The 20837-nt window shown below is 44.6% G+C and overlaps 1 protein-coding gene across 8 annotated transcripts; it reads left to right on the top strand.

The window, feature by feature from the left end:
- Positions 1 to 834: 834 nt before the first annotated feature.
- Positions 835 to 19245, top strand: LOC106602327 (general vesicular transport factor p115). Of its 8 annotated transcripts, XM_014194896.3 has the most exons (28): positions 835 to 1084; positions 4187 to 4273; positions 5569 to 5633; positions 5837 to 5913; positions 6274 to 6285; positions 6543 to 6596; positions 7592 to 7692; positions 7928 to 8030; positions 8328 to 8383; positions 8663 to 8783; positions 9026 to 9204; positions 9389 to 9529; positions 9670 to 9758; positions 9849 to 10003; positions 10229 to 10434; positions 10925 to 10945; positions 11443 to 11457; positions 13039 to 13149; positions 13493 to 13611; positions 14165 to 14346; positions 14562 to 14683; positions 15539 to 15677; positions 15899 to 16065; positions 16340 to 16414; positions 16517 to 16615; positions 16851 to 16955; positions 17747 to 17962; positions 18281 to 19245. In XM_014194896.3, exons 1-28 carry the CDS (start codon positions 1013 to 1015, stop codon positions 18371 to 18373), a joined length of 2982 nt encoding a protein of 993 aa, XP_014050371.3. In that variant the 5' UTR covers positions 835 to 1012; the 3' UTR covers positions 18374 to 19245. The 8 variants fall into 8 exon arrangements, with proteins under 8 accessions (XP_014050371.3, XP_045572476.2, XP_045572479.2 ...); XM_045716520.2 differs by lacking the exon at positions 6274 to 6285; XM_045716523.2 differs by lacking the exon at positions 6543 to 6596.
- The last annotated feature ends 1592 nt before the right edge of the window (positions 19246 to 20837 follow it).

Below are 20837 nucleotides of genomic sequence, written 5' to 3'. Positions count from 1 at the left end.
GTGCGTGCGTGTATGTGTGTGATTTTTGATTTGTGCATTTTTTTGCATGGAAAAAAAGGGCATGTTTGATACCTTATTTGTTTCTTTACGTATCTATCTTTTAATTAATGTGAATGTTTTGAAAACAATTGTGTATATATAGATAAAATACACATATTTATGCACATTTTGATTTTTTATCCAGGTGTCTGGCTGGAACAGAGGTGTATTAGCATGTTATAATTACCCTCAGAGTACAATAACACCTGACTCAAACTCATAGCTACCAGACAGTTCCATCATTATATTATGCAAAAGAGATTGTGATAAGTAAGCTCAAATGATAAGTAGGGTCTGGTTTGGGGCAATTTATCAAAATAAAAAGGTAAACTCTCTGTCTCTGACATGGGAGAGAAAGAGAGAGTGTCTGAGAGAGAAAGGCCATCAGATGCAACATGGGTTGCATACCAAACAGGTCCCACTGTTCAGCTGGTCCCTATTGTGGACAGCATCTAGGTTAAATGGAAATTATATAAGCAGATAATATAAGCAGGCTTCACCAGTTATATAAGTAGATCAGTATGTTTAAAAATGAACATGAGAAGAAAAAAATACAGGTGCATGAATCTTCTATTTTCTTGATTTATGATTTATTTTGCATGGAAAGAAGGGCATGTTTGATACCTTATTTGTTTCTTTACGTATCTATCTTTTAATTAATGTGAATGGTTTTGAAAATAATCGTGTATAGAATACACACATTTTACATACAAGTGGCGGTGTGGTAAAAGCTCGTTCCCCTTTAAAAAATGAGGCACTTGTCCTCTGATCAGCCACGTAGCGCCACGTCTCGGCGCTTGCGCATTGGCTAAATGTCACTCAAGTTCCGGGGTCGGTCCAGGAGGTTGTGTACAGTGTAAAAATCAACATTTAGACGCTTTTACATTATTACACAAGACCCATCACGGCAGAAACCCTTTCAAAGTTTCTTTAAGACTGTTGGAATTGCGAACAAATCCCCAAGAGGACGTCGATGACAATGAATTTCTTCAGGGGAGTGATGGGTGGACAACCCGCGGGGCCACAGCCGACTGGAGCGGAGACGGTGAGAAACGAAACAGGGCTAGCATGTTAGGCTAACAAGTTAGCTAATGTCACACACACAACCTGGTGGACCGAATCTTAGGACAAGTGTGTGTCGTTAATAGTTGCTAGACAGGCAAATGAGTTTACTTTCACCTTTTCCAGGCTGAAAGACCGGTGTAGGCCTTGTAACAGTGCACTATACAACCAGCCTCACGAGCACAGACAGAATGTGTCAATCAATACAGTGATTGACGCAAACATTTCTGCAGAGCTAGCTAGCTAAGCTGGTTAGCCTAATTGGCACAGGATAACAATTGAACGTGTGTAGCCTGCTCATATTCTTGAGTTCTCAGCGTTTTTTGGGAAGAAAAAGCTTGACATGACCTGCTGCCACTAAATGAGCAGATGTCTTCGTATGTGATAGTTTACATGCTTTGCATCCAACTGTTTACTGTCATCTGGAAGAGACTATATGGCTACTTGGATTGCAGTTCACAAACCAAAAAAACAGCCAAATTCCACGTGAATCCATTGGTTGGGAATGGATCTCTGCTGGCATTCCTTTCGTGATGACAGAATGGGAGGGGCTGCGTGACCTTGATATATTTAAGTCCCTTCACCCGTGCCAAACAAGAGAATGTGTGTGACATATCTCGGACTGCTATCAAAAGAAGGCATTTCAATCTGAACGGTGCATATCAATGAATAGATTAAAATCTCTGTCATCAATCAATAAAATGTATTTATAAAGCCATTTTTAGATCAGCAGATTTCACTAAGTGCTTATACAGATACCCAGCCTAAAACCCCAAAGATTGAGCAATGCAGATGTAGAAGCACGGTGGCTAGGAAAAACTCCCTAGAAAGGCAGGAAACTAGGTAGAAACCTTGAGGTACCAGGCTCTGAGGGGTGGATGGTCCTCTTCTCGCTGTGGCGGGTGGCGATTTATAGGAGCACATGGCCATTAAGACCAGATTGTTCTTCAAGATGTTCATAGATGACCAGCAGGGTCAAATAATAATCACAGTGGTTGTAGAGGGTCCAACAGGTCAGCACCTCATGAGTAAATGCCAGTTGGCTTTTCATAGCCGAGCATTGAGGTTGAGACAACAGGTGCAGTAGAGAAGGAGGGAGGGAGACATGCCAACAGTGCATGCGACAGCCTATAGGGAGGAGGTCAAAGACCCGCAGTGTGGTGCCAGGACCATAACCTCTGCCTCAACGTCAGCAAGACAAAGGAGCTGATCGTGGACTACAGGAAATGGAGGGCCAAGCACTCCCCCATTCACATCAACAGGGCTGAGGTGGAGTGGGTCGAGAGCTTCAAGTTTGTCGGTGTCCATATCAGTAAGGATCTATCATGGCCCAAACACACCAACAGTCATGATGGAACAACAATGCCTCTTTGCCCTCAGGAAGCTGCTAAGATTTGGCATGGGCCCTCATGCTCAAAGTTGCACCATTGAGAGCATCTTGACTGGCTGCCTCACCGCTTGGCATCTGACCGCAAGGCGCTACAGAGGGTAGTGCGTACAGCCCAGTACATCACTGGGGCCGAGCTCTCTGCCATCCAGGACCTCTATACCAGGCAGTGTCACAGGAAGGCCCTAAAAATTGTCAGACTCCACTCCAGCCACCTAAGTCATAGACTGTTCTACCGCACGGCAAGCGGTACCGGTGCACCAAGTCTGGAACCAACAGGACCCTGACCAGCTTCGACCCTCAAGCCATAAGACTGCTAAATACTTAACCCAATAGCTACCAGGACTATCTGCATTGACCCTTTTTCCACTAACTTTTTTGACTCCTGCTATCCTGTCACTTTTATTCCAAGTTATATGTACATATCTACCTTAATTACCTTGTGCCCCTGCGCATCAACTCGGTACTCGTACCCCGTGTATAGAGCCAAGTTATCGCTACTCATTTTGTATTTATTATTACATGTTATTGCTTTTATATTATTTTCTTTCTCTCTGCATAGTTGGGAAGGGCCCGTAAGTAAGCACTTCACTGTTAGTCTACACCTGTTGTTTACGAAGCATGGGACAAATAACATTTGATTTGGCTGAACTTATATTGAACACATTGTCCTGAATCTGCAGTGGATGTAAGCCTATGTATCAGTACATGGTTGCAGGGGGTGGTAGGTAGCCTAGTGGTTTTAAGAGCGTTGGGCCAGTAAGCAAAAGGTTGCTGTTTTTTTGCCGGCAAGGTGGAAAAATCTGCCGTTCTGACCTTAAGCAAGGCAGTTAACTCCCAACAACTGCTACTCTGCTGCCGACGACGTGGATGTTGACTATGCCAGCCCACCCGCACTTCTCTGATTCAGAGTAGTTAGGTTAAATGAATGGATTCACTTGTGCAACTGACTAAGTATCCCTTATCAAATTGTATTAGTCACATGCGCCGAATACAACAGGTGTAGACCTTACAGTGAAATGCTTACTTATGAGCCCCTAACCACCAATGCAATTGTTGGATAGGGGCTCATAAAATTAGGGGCTCATAAAATCAGGATTAGAATAAGAGATTAAAGTAACAAGTAATTAAAGAGCAGCAGTAAAATAACAATAGCGAGACTATATACAGGGGGGTACCGATAGAGTCAATTTGCGGGGGCACTGCTTAGTTGAGGTAGTATGTACATGTAGATAGAGTTATTGAAGTGACTATGCATAGATGACAACAGAGAGTAGCAGCAGTGTAGGGGGGGGGCAATGCAAATATTCTGGGTAGCCATTTGACTAGATGTTCAGGAGTCTTATGGCTTGGGGGTAGAAGCTGTTTAGAAGCCTCTTGGACCTAGACTTGGCGCTCCGGTACTGCTTGCCGTGTGGTAGCAGAGAGAACAGTCTGACTAGGGTGGCTGGAGTCTTTGACAATTTTAGGGCCTTCCTCTGACACCGCCTGGTATAGAGGTCCTGGATGGCAGGAAGCTTGGTCCTAGTGATGTACTGGGCCGTTCGCACTACCCTCTGTAGTGCCTTGCGGTCGGAGGGCGAGCAGTTGCCATGCCATGCGGTGATGCAACCAGTCAGGATGCTCTCCATGGTGCAGCTGTAGATCCTTTCCCTTAACATGTTGTGTTAACCATGAATTATTTTGATCGAACCACAGATCCATAAGCTGTGTGACCGCGTGGCCTCCTCCACACTCCTGGAGGACCGCAGGGACGCTGTCCGAGCCCTTAAATCGCTCTCAAAGGTAGGAGACAATTCCATTAGGCTAATCTCTATAGTTACACCATTGTTACGCTGATGCACCATTGTTGTCATGATTGTACCATTGATACACTGACAATTGTTACTCATTATTGATAAATGCATGTTAAAGCATTGAGGCTGCAGAGACCGATTATGATGAGCCTAGGCCTTATCTAAATATTAGCTTTTCTCCTGTGCATTGTTTTAAGTGAACATCGCTAGAGTTATCTTTTGATGTTCGTTATCTTGTGAGCAGGGACACATCCCCTTATCACCCCTCACTCTGCGTACACATCCTCATGCGTACACATCCTCAGGCTCTATCTAAACAGTCTGGGATGGGCCCTGTCTCAATCCTCTTAAATCACCTCATTATTTCGCCACCTTTCCTCTATACACCGATCAGGAAAGACCGACTGGGGAAAGGTAATGTAGGAATTCATGGGTTGCACCTCTGTCATTTGGTCGCATCGTTGCCATTGTTATCGACATTCTACAGATGCCGCAGCATATTGATGTCTGACCGATGGTTGTCTTTCTGAACGGGGCTAATGACTTTTTCGTCAAATTTAAAATGAACGTTCCAAACACTATTGTGACACAATGTGCAACCCATGAATAAGGAGGGTGCCTATTGGTTGGCTCCGTGCGTTCACTGCTCCAGTTCTCTTAAAAAAAGAAAAAAAAGAAGCATATTTGAGGAAAAGACAATTATTGACATGCAGCCTTGCTGAAAACCTGACTCCTTCCCTCAGTCCCTACTCTACTGTATTAAAGGTCTAGAGACCTCTAGGCCATAACTGACTGACTGGCCACTAGCTGCCTCGTCAACCACGAGTAATGAGTTTATCAGGCATGAATAAGGGGTTTAGGGGCATGGGGTCACACACAGACACAGACCAGGGAAAAACAAAGCTAGCCAGAGAAACAGACCGGCTAGAGCTGGGAGTTGTTGAATTGCATTAGCTCTGTTTGGCCCCAGTAGCCAAACAGGGGTAACTAATCACACAGGTTTGTCTTATCACATCAGAGATGGCACAAAGCAAACCACTGTTCTGTTATTTAACTCTGCTTTCAGAATGTATTATACTTAATGCCTAAGGTCATGTGTGGAGCTAAAACGTGTATTGTTCATGCAGACACGGGCGGTATATCAACAGTTAGGGGGAGCACTGGAGCAAAACAGGCATAGCTTCGAGTTAAAACAAAAGTCATATCCTCTCTGATCCAAGGGCTGCTTAGGGGGAAACAATCACTTTCTGTTCTCCTGACTTGACTGTTGGTTTTGATTTGTAGAAATATCGCTTGGAAGTTGGCACTCAGGCTATGGAACACCTAGTTCACATACTGCAAACTGACAGGTATGTTTTGTGTGTGTTATGATTAAGAGCTTTATACTTATCCCTTGCCCTATGCTCCTCGTTAGCACATTGTAAAAGTGTGGTGGGGTGATTTAAGGCGAGCGTTTTTCTATGGCGCTCGGTCGTTGCTAAGAGTACTTAATATTTAGGGGATGAAAGCAGTGCTTGTTGTGTTGACATCCTACCCTTCCCATTTTCTGCAGGTCGGACTCTGAAATCCTTGGCTACGCTTTGGACACACTCTATAATATCATCTGCAACGACGAAGAGGAGGAACAAGGTGTTTAGGTGTTAAAAACCTAGTCCTCTTCTACAGAGGGTTGTGAACAGGCCCCAGAACTGTCAATAATTTAGTATTTTGTCATAGAGCGGAGCCTCTGTTTTTGAACATGCAGTTAAAAACACTCTTCCTTTTTGGGAAAAATGCTTTTGAATGACAACAAGCAAGCCCTGGCCTAGTAACCATAGCATGTGTAATTGAGTTCAATTACTGCCAATTAATTGGACTTCAAATCAAAATCGACCCTGTCGTCCTCTTCCACACTCGCCCCATTTCTCTCTCTCTCTCTCTCTCGATGTTAATTGCTATGTATGTAAAGATTGTCATCTCTCTCTTCTCTTCCATGTTATAACTCTACAGACGAATCTGAAGGTAAAACTCTTGTTTGTGCATGACGTCCCCCCCCCCAACCACTAGCGACGCTTCTTGTAAATGATATGCATCGTTCTTCTCCGCGGGTTGTTTTGATTTCTAGCTCTCCTGTGGTGCACAGTAGGTTGTTAGTCTGAAATGCAGTGCTTTGGCAGAGCCCATTAACAAACACTAGGGCTGTATTTATGTATTGTGTACGAGTCGAATCGTCTGACTTGGATGGGGCTTCAATCTCTTGCACTCCCCCCTTCTTACAGACATGGCGGCCGCACCCCCTGTCTCAGGGAAGCATAAGAACGTGCCTGTGTCTGGTCAGTACTAGTACTGTAGACTAACTAGCCCACAGAAACCTCACGGTGTGGTGACTCTTACTAGTCAACTGAACTAACCTCACTAAAACGTGTTGGAATGGGAAGTATGGTTTAATACAGTAATGACTGGGTGGTAGTAACATGTCACTAATAGCACTCCTACCTCAGCCTCTCTCCTGTCCTGCAGCGTTTCTCTTCCCATTGCTCTTCTTGTTTTCCTCACAATTAGCATATCTAGTCAAACGCACATCACTCTGCACAGGATGTTGGGACGAAGAGGTTTTGATTCCAAAAGAAGAATGTTAGATTCCGAAAGCATCCTCTTCCACACAGTTGTACATTTTAAACCATGTTCACTGTGGTGAGGTTATTCTAGTATTACAGAACGTCTCATTATCTGGTTGTTCTTGATGTGAAATGTTATATTTAGCCTAGAACCCTAGATGATTGAGTGTGTTGTCTATAATACGATGCTCCAGTACTTTTGTGTGCTTTTAGACTGGATGGGAACCAATTCACCGTGCCCTACCACCTCCCCTCTCGCTAACTCCTCTCCCCCTACCCCCCTCTGGTGCTAGCCTACCTCAACCCACAACCATCAACACCCCTATCCCAATTACCCCCTCCATCTCTCCCCCTGTCTGTCTTTCTCTGAAGCCTGTTCATGAGTAGGATAAGGACCTGGAGTTTTTCCTGCCAGGTCACATGGTCAGGAGGACAAACTCCTGGTCCTATTCATGAGGGTCAGTCTGAACTAGGTACTGCACAGATTCACGAATCATTCCTTAATAAAGATCTATTCATACTCAGGCTCAAGTAATTTCTAGATCAAAACATCGGTATAGTGCCTAGGTGAGATTGATCTCTGTGAACTAGCATTATTCTATGGCTCCCTCCAGCCTTGCCTATGTATATTAGCCATGTCTCGGGGCTACTTCCCGCCTAACATGGCACACCCAGAGGTCTTTAAACCTTGTGGCCTTTGACCTTTTCAGATGAGAACGCCCAGAAGCAGGAAGAAGACCTGGGAGTCCTGTTCACTGACAAGTTCCTCGGCGACTCTGAGAACGTGACACTTCTACTGACTCTGTTAGAGGTAAACAGACCAGAGACCCAAACATCTACTTTGTCTTTTATGAAAGCTAGTAGTCTCTAACCCATGGTCTCAGTGTTAACTAGACCTGGAGACCCATTGTGCGTGGTGGTTTTCAGACCAGCTGGTTTCATATTTAAGAATATAAGCCTAAAATCTGCACTGCTTATATACAGGATTACAAGGGTGTAGTTGATTTCCCACCATGCCTGTGTCACTGACTCCCTGCCTGTTTCAGGAGTTTGACTTCCACGTGCGGTGGCCCGGAGTGAAGCTGCTCACCGCTCTGTTGAAGAACCAGTGTAACCAGGTCCAGGGCGTCATCCTGGTCAGCCCTATGGGTGAGTCCTCTAACAAATGACCTGGAATCAGCTGCTGCTGAATTGTCTGGCATCAGCCCACACCAACAACTGACCCAAAATCAGCTGTTGTGATTTGATTTATCCTCTCAACATTTTTTTTCTCTCTCTCTCACTGGTGAAGTAGTATGACAAGACGTGTTAGTCTTGTCTATTTTTTTTCCCTAGATCATATGACTAATTAGCGTACTTGACCATTAGTGGAGTTATTTTCTGACTGATTTGCCTGGCTGCTCTCTGAGTTGTATGTTGTTAATGGTCCGTCTCTCTCCCCTGCAGGTGTTTCTAGACTGATGGACCTATTAGCTGACTCCAGAGAAGTCATCCGTAATGATGTGAGTACTACTCCTACTGACTGCTGCTTCAGATGGTCTTCAGTAGTAAGACCGTAAAGCCACAGGAACAAGCTAGTCTGCTAGTTTATCTTTCTGCTGATACAAGACATTGGGCCGGTTTCCCAGACACAGATGAAGTCTTCGACTAAAAAAAGCACGTCTTGTTTCTGGGAAACCGTGCCAAAATCATACTAGCTGGTCTTATACCTGGGCTTGTTCTCACTGTTTCTCTGGATATATGATCACTACATCAGAGCTACTTTGATCGTATTCCCTCAGGGTCTGCTGTTGCTGCAGCAGCTGACCAAAGGCAACGCGGCCATCCAGAAGATCGTGGCGTTTGAGAACGCTTTCGAGCGTCTCCTAGATATCATAACAGAGGAGGGCAGCAGTGATGGAGGTAAAGTCGAGTGGTGGAGTAGTGCCATATATACACTCAAGCTAATTGGCAATCAGTGAATCCATTTCTTAATGAATTACATTTTATTTGATTTAAAATGACATTTCAGTTCACTCACACTGACCAACATCCACCCTCTATACAATCCATTTCTATATAAATGCAATTTCATGTGATAGAAAAATCTATAATCTTCACACATTTCTTGACAAAAATCCACCCTCCACCTTCTCTCTGTCCAGGTATCGTAGTGGAGGACTGTCTCCTGCTGCTCGTCAACCTGCTGAGGAACAACAGCTCCAACCAGAACTTCTTCAAGGAGGGCTCCTACATCCAGAGGATGAAGCCCTGGTTCGAGGTGGGAGACGACAACTCTGGCTGGTCCGCCCAGAAGGTCACCAACCTCCACCTCATGCTGCAGGTAGGACGCAGCACACCACAGTCCTGATGGTACGTTTAATTCAGGGAGAAGGGGAGTTTAGAGCCCTGAGCAGTTGACAGAGCAGTTCACTGTGCCACGCATGGCCAGGATTGGGGGCGGTTGGGGTGTAGAGTATGTTGACCGTAGCACTGTGTCTCATCTCTCCATCTCTTCTCTGGTCCAGTTGGTGCGAGTCATGGTCTCCCCGGTCAACTCTCCTGGAGCCACCAGTAGTTGTCAGAAGTCAATGTACCAGTGTGGCCTGCTGCAGCAGCTCTGCACCATCCTCATGGCCACTGGCGTGCCTGCTGACATACTCACTGAGGTAACGTAGGGGAGGACTGTTGGAGTGGACCAAAAAGGCTTTTCATTCTACTCATTGTGTTAGATCAGTGATTACTGTTGTTCATACTGATGCGTGCTTTGTGTTTGTACCACTATGTCACTCTTTCTTTCTCCTCTCAGACCATCAACACTGTATCGGAGGTGATCCGCGGCTCACAGATCAACCAGGACTACTTTGCATCTGTCAACGCTCCCTCCAACCCCCCAAGGTGAGTTCCCCCAGACAGAGGACTGTAATCAGTTATAGCGCAGCCACAGAGTGAAGGTCATCTCTAAAAACCCTTATCCCCTGATTCCAGACCTGCCATAGTGGTGCTGCTGATGTCCATGGTCAACGAGAGGCAGCCGTTCGTGCTGCGTTGTGCCGTTCTCTACTGCTTCCAGTGTTTTCTCTACAAGAACCAGAAGGGCCAGGGAGAGATCGTAGCCACCCTACTGCCCTCCACCATTGACGGTCAGTTCAGTTGCACTGAACCTCTATACTGAATGTGTTATTACAAAGCTATGACCACACTGTACAGCTGTAGATGGCATATAATGAAATGTTACTTATGACTAATATACTGTAGGTTATTTGCTTATTATTTTCTAGTGGAAAAATGTAGTGGAACGGAGGCATAAATAATCTACATATATCTATTGCTTTATTCCCCCTCCCTCCGACTCTCTCTCTCCCCAGCCAACTCTATCTCGGCGGGCCAGCTGCTGTGCGGGGGCCTGTTCTCGGCTGACTCCCTGTCTAACTGGTGTGCTGCAGTGGCTCTGGCCCACGCCCTGCAGGACAACCTGACCCAGAAAGAGCAGCTTCTCCGGGTGCAGCTGGCCACCAGCCTGGGCAAGCCCCCCGTCTCCCTGCTGCAGCAGTGCACCAACATCCTCTCACAGGTACACCACATAGACAGGCTAACATGCTACGTGGGGGGAGCGGTCAGACTGGACCAAAGGGTTAGCACCATAGCGGGAGAGTTGTAGGTGTAGCTGATCAATAAATATTAGTTTGAAAGTCTTATTAGTGAAACATAAGCAACAGAGGGTGATTTGAAAGGTGTCTCTGTCTGGTTGAACGGTGTCTCTGTCTGGTTGAACGGTGTCTCTGTCTGGTTGAACGGTGTCTCTGTCTGGTTGAACGGTGTCTCTGCCTGGTTGAAAGTATTGCCTTAGATTCAAATAGTTGATCATTTGTCACTCCAGGTTTTCAGGTCACCTTTGTCATGGTATGGCTCCTAAATGGCACCCTATTCCCTTTACAGTGCACTACCTTTGAATAGGCTGTCATTTGGGACCCGACCATAGTAGTGGTTCTCAGACAGTCAACCTGTTGCTGGTGTGTGAAGTTGCCAAGTGTCACGTAAGGAAGGTTGTTGTGGTTTTGCAGGGGGATAAGATCGACCGGAGGGTGAGTATCTGGGGTGTGGGCAGCACCTGTCTGTCATGGTTTGGCTTTGGCATCAGCAGGATCCTTCTATATGTTCCTTACGTTGGGGGTTACGTTTTGGCTTTCCTGTTTTGTTTTTGTGCCTCCAGCCCTCTCTGTTTGCCTAGCTCACCCGTGTTTGTCGAGTTCTATACTGGTGCTTTGACCCTTGACCCCCTTGCTGTGTCCGTTCTATGGGGACTTGACTGTCCTGGACGGATGCAGCAACCACTGCGGAACTCTGTCTGTTCCTCTATTGATCTGTTGTGAGAGGGGTTACTGACATTATTATTTTCACCACTGGTGTTTCTCCTCCTGTACTCTAGGTGGCAGCACTATCCGTTATAAAACTTAGCGTTTTCACCCGGGGCCAAAGATTCTCCAATTAACTATTGTGATCATTTGTGTTCCCCCTTTTTTCTCCTCCTGCCCCCCTTTCTCAAACATTTGGTGTTTTTTGCATTACGTCACCATTGGAGGCGAAATCTGAAAAGGTGATTTACTTATGGTTTGATAGTATGCCATGTCATCCTTACTATTTATAGTCACTTACTGACCTCCATTTGGAATGAACCCTCTTTCCTTTCTCACACCCTTCATCGCCCTCACAACAGGAGAGGTCTGCATTGCCTCCCAAATGGCACGCTTTTCCTTTTATAGTACACAGCCCAGGGCTCTGGTCAAAAGTAGTGCGCTATATAGGGAATATGGTGCCTTTTGGCACACAAACATGCCTGAACTATGCAGTTTACGTGAGGTAACTTAATAGTGCCCATCACTCGCTGCATATCATTACGCCAACAACCTTTTTTCTTATTCCCATGACCATGCATGGATACTGTAAAGCCACTTTATTATCATTATTATTATCTGTTTCTCTTTTGTAGTCGCCACTCCTAAAGACTCACTACACAGAGGCTTTAGCTTTGCATGTGTTGTCAGCTACATTTAGCAGCTGTGCGTTAGCTTGATATCTTAGTTATTTTTGTATGTGAATGTCTAAGTAGTCATATTTGGGCTCTTGTGGATTGTGTAGAGGTGGACGAATGTGCCAATATGCTATTATAGTCCTTCCATGCAGTAACATTTATCAGTCCTGTTGTATCACCTGCTTAGCTAAGCTGCAGAGGAGTTTCATCATCCTTTTGTGGTGCAGGTAGTGATGGTAACTAAGGCCGTTGCTACAGTAACAGCATATTGTTGAACACTTAAGAGTCCTGAAAGAGTTGTTTTTAACAGGATCTGAACTAACTCGGGTCATCCTATGAAATTCACTGCATGGTTAACCTAACCTAACCTTGGTTTATTAATAATGTTCATTTTTAGATTTTGTTCCTTTGTTGTATTTGAATAACTTTATTAATTACTAACGGTCTGCATTGAAGTCACTAACTCTTGAAACATTTATAACAAGGTATTTCCTGCGTAACTGCTAGATACAATGTTGTTTTTCCCAACAGAACTCAAAAGGGAAAAATACAATTCAAAAGTTGACCATGTGCCAACAAAATTGCATTTTTATTGTAGCTACCAGCACACACTATTCCTAATTTCAGTCTCCATGACATCAAGTTATATTATAAAGTTCCTATTCAACCTTAAATGTCCCAGTTGGGAATAGTTTAGAAATATCAATTCATTTTGTTGGCCCTTAAAATGCTGTTTATTTGGTTGGTTTAAATCAAACGTGTCGTCTGGAGATATTCAGGAGACTGATTAATTGGACAAAAGGAGACGCAATGACAAGTTGTCTTAAACAGGAAAAATAAGACATCCCTCATTTATAATGTGGGGGGACAGACGTTTGAATTGAACCCAGCTAAATGAATTTACTCTCCATGTTGAGGAAGAGTTCTGTTCTGACACAGAGACCAGGATGTGGTCCAGCACGAGACTAAACCTTACATGAGTCTTGTTTTGCTGAAGTCCTGGATCCCAGGCCATCATCAGGCTCTGTACACAATGTTCATGTTCAATACCTTTTACTCGCCCCTATGCTGATGTTACGGCGCTATATTTGTGAGTGTGTTTCTTAAGACTTTGTGCGTGTGTGTGTGTGTGCGTCTCATCCACAGGGCAGTAAAGTGCAGACGCGGGTCGGTCTCCTCATGCTGCTCTGTACCTGGATCAGTAACTGTCCCATCGCCGTCACACACTTCCTGCACAACCAGGAGAACGTCCCCTTCGTATCCTCCTTCAACAAACCAACTAGCTCCACATCCCTGTTCTATTGCACTTCCTTTTACTCAGATGGCTGGAATATCAACTATTAGCCTGTTAGTGCAGTCTGTCGTATAACCAACTCCTCTCTGTGTTCGTTCACCACATACAGGATAGTGTTGGATATTGCATGGAAGTTCGTGAGGCCCTATGTCTTGTGTTGCTAAGAGAATAAGAGAGATCAGCGCTACACAGTGGATGCCAATGTATGCACCAGTGCATTGTTTCATTGAAAATTGTCTTGAGAAAGGCCTTGTTGCCATTAAATCCCCTATGTTGCTGTGACCCTTGACCCCTGGTGCCCTGTAGCTGACAGGTCAGATCTCCGAGAACCTGGGGGAGGATGAGAGGCTGGTGCAGGGCCTGTGTGCCCTCCTACTGGGTATCTGCATCTACTACAACGACAACTCTCTGGAGAACTACACCAAGTAGGACATCTAACTACGACCCTCATAATAACTACGCCAAGTAGGACATCTAACTGCGACCCTTGTACTACTTGGTGTAGTTATATCTAACTACGACCCTCATAACTACACCAAGTAGAACGTTCTAACCCTCATACTAATGCATCCTCTTTCACTCTCATAACCGCAGTTAGAACTACATCGAGTATGACATCTGCTACCCAAATATTAACGCGTACCCTCTCATACTAGGCCCGGGTTCAAATAGTATTTTCAAATGCTTGTTTGATTGAACTTGGAACCAATATTATAATAGCTCCAAAAGTCCAAACCCTATTTGAGCCTGGTTGTCTCATACACACAGCCTTTCTACACCTCTTCACTCTACACCAGCAGTTACAGCACACACCGATGCCGCTACAATGAGAACAAGAACTATGAGCTGCCAGATTCAGAGGGGTTGGGTTAAATGCGGAAGACGCATGTCTGTTGAATGCGTTCAGCTGTGCAACTGACTAGGTATCCCCCTTTTCCTTCCCTTCATGCTAACCCTGCCTGTCTTGTCTTCCCCCAGAGAGAAGCTGAAGCAGCTGATCGAGAAGCGCATTGGGAAGGAGAACTTTGTGGAGAAGCTGGGCTTCGTCACTAAACACGAGCTGTACTCCCGCGCTGCGCAGAAGCCCCAGCCCGTCTTCCCCTCCCCTGAACAGATGCTGTTCGACCACGAGTTCACCAAGCTGGTCAAAGAACTGGAAGGTTGGCAAAAGTAACCTCCATTTAACCATAACCTAACCGAAATACAACCTCAAGCATTTCGATGCACCTGCGATAACATCTTCAAGTCAGTGTACACAACCAATACACTTTGATTTGACCCTAAGCCAAGTACAACCAGAACCACAAATCAAAACTCTTCTTTGCTCTTCTCTTGGGTGGTTTTACCACTGTTAATTGTGTGTGTCCGTCCACAGGCGTGATAACGAAAGCGGTCCACAAGACGAGCGAGGAGGAGAAGAAGGAGGAGGAGGTGAAGAAGACTCTGGAGCAACACGACAGCATCGTCATCCAGTACAAAGATCTCATCAGAGATCAGGTAACTGGCCTCACACTGTTAGGCGTAACGCTGAAACGGATGCCCTGTTTCTGTTCTAAAATCTTCATTAGCACTTTCCACTTTAACGTTTTGTATTCCTTTGAGCATGGATTAAATGAATCATTCTAGAGCCCCTCCTTGGGTTATTCCTTGTCATGGTTATGAGTGCGAGTACTTTTTGAACCCTACAGATATTTTCTGTCCCACACACCGGCCGCCTTTCATTCTAGCCTGTCCGCAAACCCTCAGAAACCAACTCTCCATGCTTTCAAGCATCACAAGTTTATATACACCCTCTACACTCAGTTTAAAGGCAGCTTGCATTCAAAATGCATTTTTTTCCTTGTGTTTTATATCATGTTTTACAACAGCTGGTGAAACTAACACTGTAAAAGTGTGAAAACAACATTTGATCAGTGTTATTTCCTGCTAGTTTCCGGTTGAAAATGCAGTCTGCACAGGACCTTCTAATCAGCAGCTTTGCATGGGCGGTAGTTTTGGCTTGCCTGGTGACATCACCAGGCGGTAACTTATATTGTTTAATAGACCAATAACAAAGAGTTCCAAACCTCTCTGCCAATAACAGCTAGTTTTCAGTTTTCCAAACCACACTCAGACTACTCCCAGACAGTCCTCGCCAAATTCTTGCTTGAGAAATCTTTTTTTTTTGCTAAAAAAAGCTATTTTTGTCCATTTTAATGGAAAACTATTACAAGGTACACTCTCCGGGCCACAACCACACAACCCATTTCATACAATATTCAACGGACCTATCCCGTTACCCTGAAAGGTCTAGTTGTGTGTTTTGGCCAATGTCTCTTGTCATTAAAGAAGTGTCTGTCATCTCTCAACCAGGACACCCAGATCCAGGAGCTGAGGGAGCAGGTTTCCACCCTGTCTCTGAACAGTGAACAGATGCACAACCAGATCATACAGCAGCAGTCCCAGATCCAGCAACACAAAGACCAGTACAACATCCTCAAGCTGAAACTAGGTACTGTAGGATAACTTAGTATTACACAGCAAAGAATGGCGCCTCAATCCATTGGAAAACAAGAGAGCAACATCGGGGGGGTTAGGCACATGGATTGTTCATAGTGGCACATGGAATTGACACAGTCTATAATGGTCGTGGAAATTGAAACCTATTACTGATGCAGACTTGTTGATTTTATAAATAGGATTGTAGATGTGATAATGACTGACTGTGTCCAGGTAAAGACAGCCAGGGTCTGTCCTCCAGCCAGGGAGAGGGAGCTCACGTTAACGGGCTCCACTCAGAGGAGCTGAGCCAGCTCAGAGAGGAGGTGGAGGAGCTCCGCAGACAACACGCACTACAACACACACAGCTCAGTGACAAGGACTCACTCATCAACACACTGGTGCGTGTTTGGGGGGGGTTAATCAGATATCAGAAAAATGTCTTTGGGTTATCCCTCCCTGTGTGGATAAGAGTTCTGTATAAATGTCATGTATCATGGATGTTACTGGAATTGGACAAGATGGAGCTGAAGAATGATTCATTATATTGTGTGTGTTAGTAGATCTGAATGGTAGTTGATGATATCTGAGTGCTGCTTTATCATTTCAGATAGGACGTCTCAGCCGTTGACCACTTCCTGTTCTAATAGTTGTAATGGTTGTGATGTCTTGTAGAGGTGCGGAGCGGCAGCGGCAGCACAGACAGCAGAAGGTGGAGCGGGAGGGTCCGACAACACAGAGCTTCTCGGGGTAAGACCCAACCACAGACAGGACATGTGTAGAACAGACATGAGTATAGTTACATAGAGAGATTATACTGATGATGGAGTTACTGCTGGTTGTTTCCACCAGGAGGTGGAGTCGTTGAGGAGTCGTGTCCAGGCTCAGTGTGCAGAGATCAGCCAGCTGCAGACAGAGAGACAGGAGCTCATCAGGAGAGCTGAGGCCGTGGTGAGAACGCAGACCCAGCAATCACCGTGTCTTGAGATGTCTTAAGATGTCTTAAGGCTGTTTATATACAAACATGACCTTTCACACTTTACTCCAACTGTTGTATACCCCCCCCCCAGAAAGTTATTTGGTCCATATTTCCCATTTTGGTATGCATTAATGTATATGTTATGACCACTGCACTTAGTACAGAGAGGTAACTAGTGTCTCTCTCTCTCTCTTCCCCCTCCCTCAGTCCTCAGCCCCGGCCTCCAGCAGTGAGAGCTCAACAGACACAGTTAAAGTATCTGAACTGGAGAGCAGGCTGGCTGCTCAGACCACCGAGACAGAGAGACTTAAGGTACTGGACTATCACCACCTCGCATCCCTGTAGGTAGCTGCTGTCTGTTCAGAAGTGAGCAGCGTTCAGAAACAAATGTATTGAACGGGGTACTCGACTCTTACCCTATAAGATCCTGAACCTGCTGGTTTTCTGTTCTACCTGATAATTAATTGCACCCACCTGGTGTCCCAGGTCTAAATCAGTCCCTGATTAGAGGGGAACAATGAAAAAATGCAGTGGAGCTGTTTTCAAGGTCCAGAGTTGAGTTTGAGGAGTATAGAACAACCTGATGGTCTGTTTTGTAGACTAGAGGGTCATGTCAGCTCTATACTTACATTGCATTTCTATCTGCAACATTCTGGAAGTTTCACCTCGCTGAATAAACTTCTCGTGTTAGCCTGACTCCAAGGCTGCCTTACACCCAATTCTGATCTTTTTTCCACTAATTGGTCTTTTGACCAATCACATCAGAACTTTTTCAGAGCTGATCTGATTGGTCAAAAGGCCAATTAGTGAGACAAAGATCAGAATTGGGCTGCCTGTGATATCAGCCCATTAGTAACTGACTCGTGACTGTTACCAGCTAAATGTGGGCTGAGACGTTGTGAAACTTCTCAATTATTCAACATCTTAAGTATGACCTTCATGTATGTGGCATCCCCTTCCTCTCTCTAACGCTAGTGAAGAAAAAAGAAGAATCTGATGCAGTTGAATTATTCATGTTTTTGGTCAGACAGCCATGTTGAAGCCATGCCCTTCTTGTTAGCTGTCCTACCGCTCTCTCACCTCGCTCTCTTCTCCCCCACCAGGAGGAGTGTCGGGGCCTGAGGGAGGGCCATGCGGGGCTGGAGCAGCAGTTGGCGTCGGCCCAGAGCACGGTGGCCATCGAGCAGACGGAGAAGACCAAGCTGCAGCAGGAGGTGCAGGAGTCCAAGAAGGAGCAGGACGACCTCCTCATGCTGCTGGCCGACCAGGACCAGAAGATCCTCAACCTCAAGCAACGTCTCAGAGACCTGGGAGAGACGGTAGGAGAAACCATCTGTTCCTATTGTAGATCTAGACCGTGTTCTCAAACTACAGAGGAAGATCCTCAGAGTTTCAAAGGTTTATGTTATTATTATGGTTTTAGTGGAGGTAGATGGTAAGTTGGATGTTGTGAGGTTTTAGATTAAGCTAATATTTAATATTTCATTGTTACATGTAGGGCTGGTTTCCTGGAGAGCTGTGATGTCATTCTGCCTGTGTAGTAGTTGAATGAGGACATAACTTGTCGTCCTAACCAGCTAGCCCTACTGTCCCTGTACTCCCTGTGCCCTAGTTAAAATGTGACCCTCTCCTCACAGATTGATGAAGACGAAGATGAGCTAGACACCAGGGACCAATTCGGTGAAGATGATGACGACGATGACGAGGAGGATGAAGAGATCAATGACTAGAGAGTTCTAGAGGGATGGAAATGTGGCAGACTAAAGGCAACAAAGACATTGCTGCATTAGCCATGTTGTTCTAATACACTATGAAAAATGGAAGAATGGGACTAGATGGATTGCTCTCTCTATCGCTCCAACCCACCATGCTACCTTCTTCTTTACTCCACCCCTCCCTTCATCCCTCGATCGCGTCATCCATTTTAAGGTCTAGATCATTTTATTACAAGATGGTGACAAAGATCCCCCCCCCCCCCCTCCCAAAGAAATGACATTCTTAGTGTGTTCATCTCTGCCATCTTCTACCACATAAACAGCCCAGAGAGACACTTCTTCATGCATTTCAAGCCTTTTTGTTTCCGCTACGGTAGCGCCATGTTAGGCCTATGCAGTTATCGATTCAATAACCAGGCTTAGTTTCAACTTTACCACACAATGTTGCCACTGAAGAACGAGCGCAATTAGAGAAAATAATGGACGGCAAAGACGGACGGATGTACGGACACCAAGCAGTCGGACGAACGGATGCCTCTTTCGTTACCATGGTAACTGCACTGTAGACCACCAGTTGAAGACCAGATTGCCCCCCCCCCCCCCCCAATTTATCTGTGTATACACTCTCCCTCTTGGCACCAGTTCAGTTCAATACATTCAGTCAGTGTTCTATCATAACTGTTTCCAATATGAGTTTGACCCCTCAGCTACAGTACTGCTCTGCAATATGCTGCAACGTTCGCTGATGATAGAAAAAGATGTAAAAGAGATATTTTTGCAACTTTTATGTCAAGTCCTGACCTGACATCCAGCTTCTCTGTGTGATTGTTGTAACTTATCAATTTATGAGCCACATTGAAATAAATAAAATGATCTATGAATCTGTACAGCTTGTAGGAATACTTGTGAATACTTACTATACACTTTGACTAAATCTGTTTCATAGATGAAAACGCAAGAGGAATTTTCCATTTCACTTCAACAGTCTTATGTAATTTCAATAGTGGGGTTAACTTAAGAGGTAGCTGAACTTTTTAAACCAACATTTCACATTTAAACCAACTAAACTACTAAAGTAGCTCTATAAACCCACAGGGCTGGTTTCTGCCTGTTATTTTAAAGACTTAAAAGTTTCCTCATATTTTTGCCTATTGGTTGTATACATATTACATTAGCCTTATACCTAGGTGAATTCTTTGTGTGAAGACATACTGATTCTGAATAGAGACATTTGACCGTAATTGTTGATATAAGAAATATTGACCATCCATCTGGGTTCCACTTTGAAACTTTTGGTGTTTGACGAATGAGATGTAAAAATGTATTTCACAGTTTTGGTGTGAAGCGCTATAGTAAAATTATAAGCTAGGAGGAAATAGCCTGAAATCCAAATTGATGTGCTCTGTTTCCCTATTGAGCATATCAGTTAGGATTGCGGGCTAAAAGAAACACTACAGTACTTCAATATTTGCAATATGGAGTTTCTATCGCATTACTAGGGAAAGAATTGAAAATAATTAGCTTTTGCAATATTGAATTTCAGTCACAATGACATCCAAGTCTAAACCCCTAATTTGAACAGGGCCATTGCGTGTGTCTGGTATCTGCATAAAGTTTCAGTTTTTGATTAACTGCACCATTGTTTTCCTTGTTTGTTCCTTGTTTTCCTTGGTTGGTAAGATACTAGACCCTCCCTTAAAAAAAAAAAAGAGTTTAATTTACAGTATTGGACCACACAGATTCTTTAGAATACCACACCCTTCATGCCTCACATTTTCAGTTGATTGGCACATCATTAGGGTAATTTCATTTTGGAAGACCTCATCTGGCCTTAACCCATTAGTATTTCAGTTGATTGACAGACAATGTTAATTTCATATGGGGAAACTTCATCCAGCCTAACCCATCAGTATTTCAAATATTGTCCCACAAAGTGAGGGGAATGCTTCCTGGAAGGCAGATAATACGACCTACACCTGGTTCTGGTAAAGCACATGCTGTTGTGCTGCCTGGAGGCTGTCTACTCTGCTCCTCCTATGCTGTAAACACCTTGCCTGCCATGTTTCCACAGCGCTGGGCCCAGTTACCAAGGTAGGCAGCAGGCACACTCCCTGACTTTCCAGCCCATTGACTCTGAGGGCTGGGTGGATGTAGTATATATATATATATATATATATATATATATTACACACAGGCTGAGGTTGTGACAGTAGTACTGTATCTTCTCTGCAGAATGATTTTTATTATGGCGGGGGAGCATTAGGTAACAAGATGACATAAAGGATTCAGGTCTGCACAGTGAGTGGTGTGCTACATTTACACAGTGTTTTCATAATATCCAAGAAAAATGTGTAGTCAGAACTGTGTAGTCGTAAAACAGTAATGTAGGAGGGAACAAGTTGATGTGGAACACATTTTAGAATGGAAACTGTTCAAGGACAGAGGTGATATTATACAGGTTCATATGTTTGAGAGGAAC

This window comes from Salmo salar, chromosome 04, assembly GCF_965601325.2.
Source record: "Salmo salar chromosome 04, fSalSal1, whole genome shotgun sequence".
In the NCBI taxonomy this organism is placed as follows: domain Eukaryota; kingdom Metazoa; phylum Chordata; class Actinopteri; order Salmoniformes; family Salmonidae; genus Salmo; species Salmo salar.
Note: the sequence above shows the minus strand (reverse complement) of the source record. Positions and strands in the feature narration are given on the sequence as shown.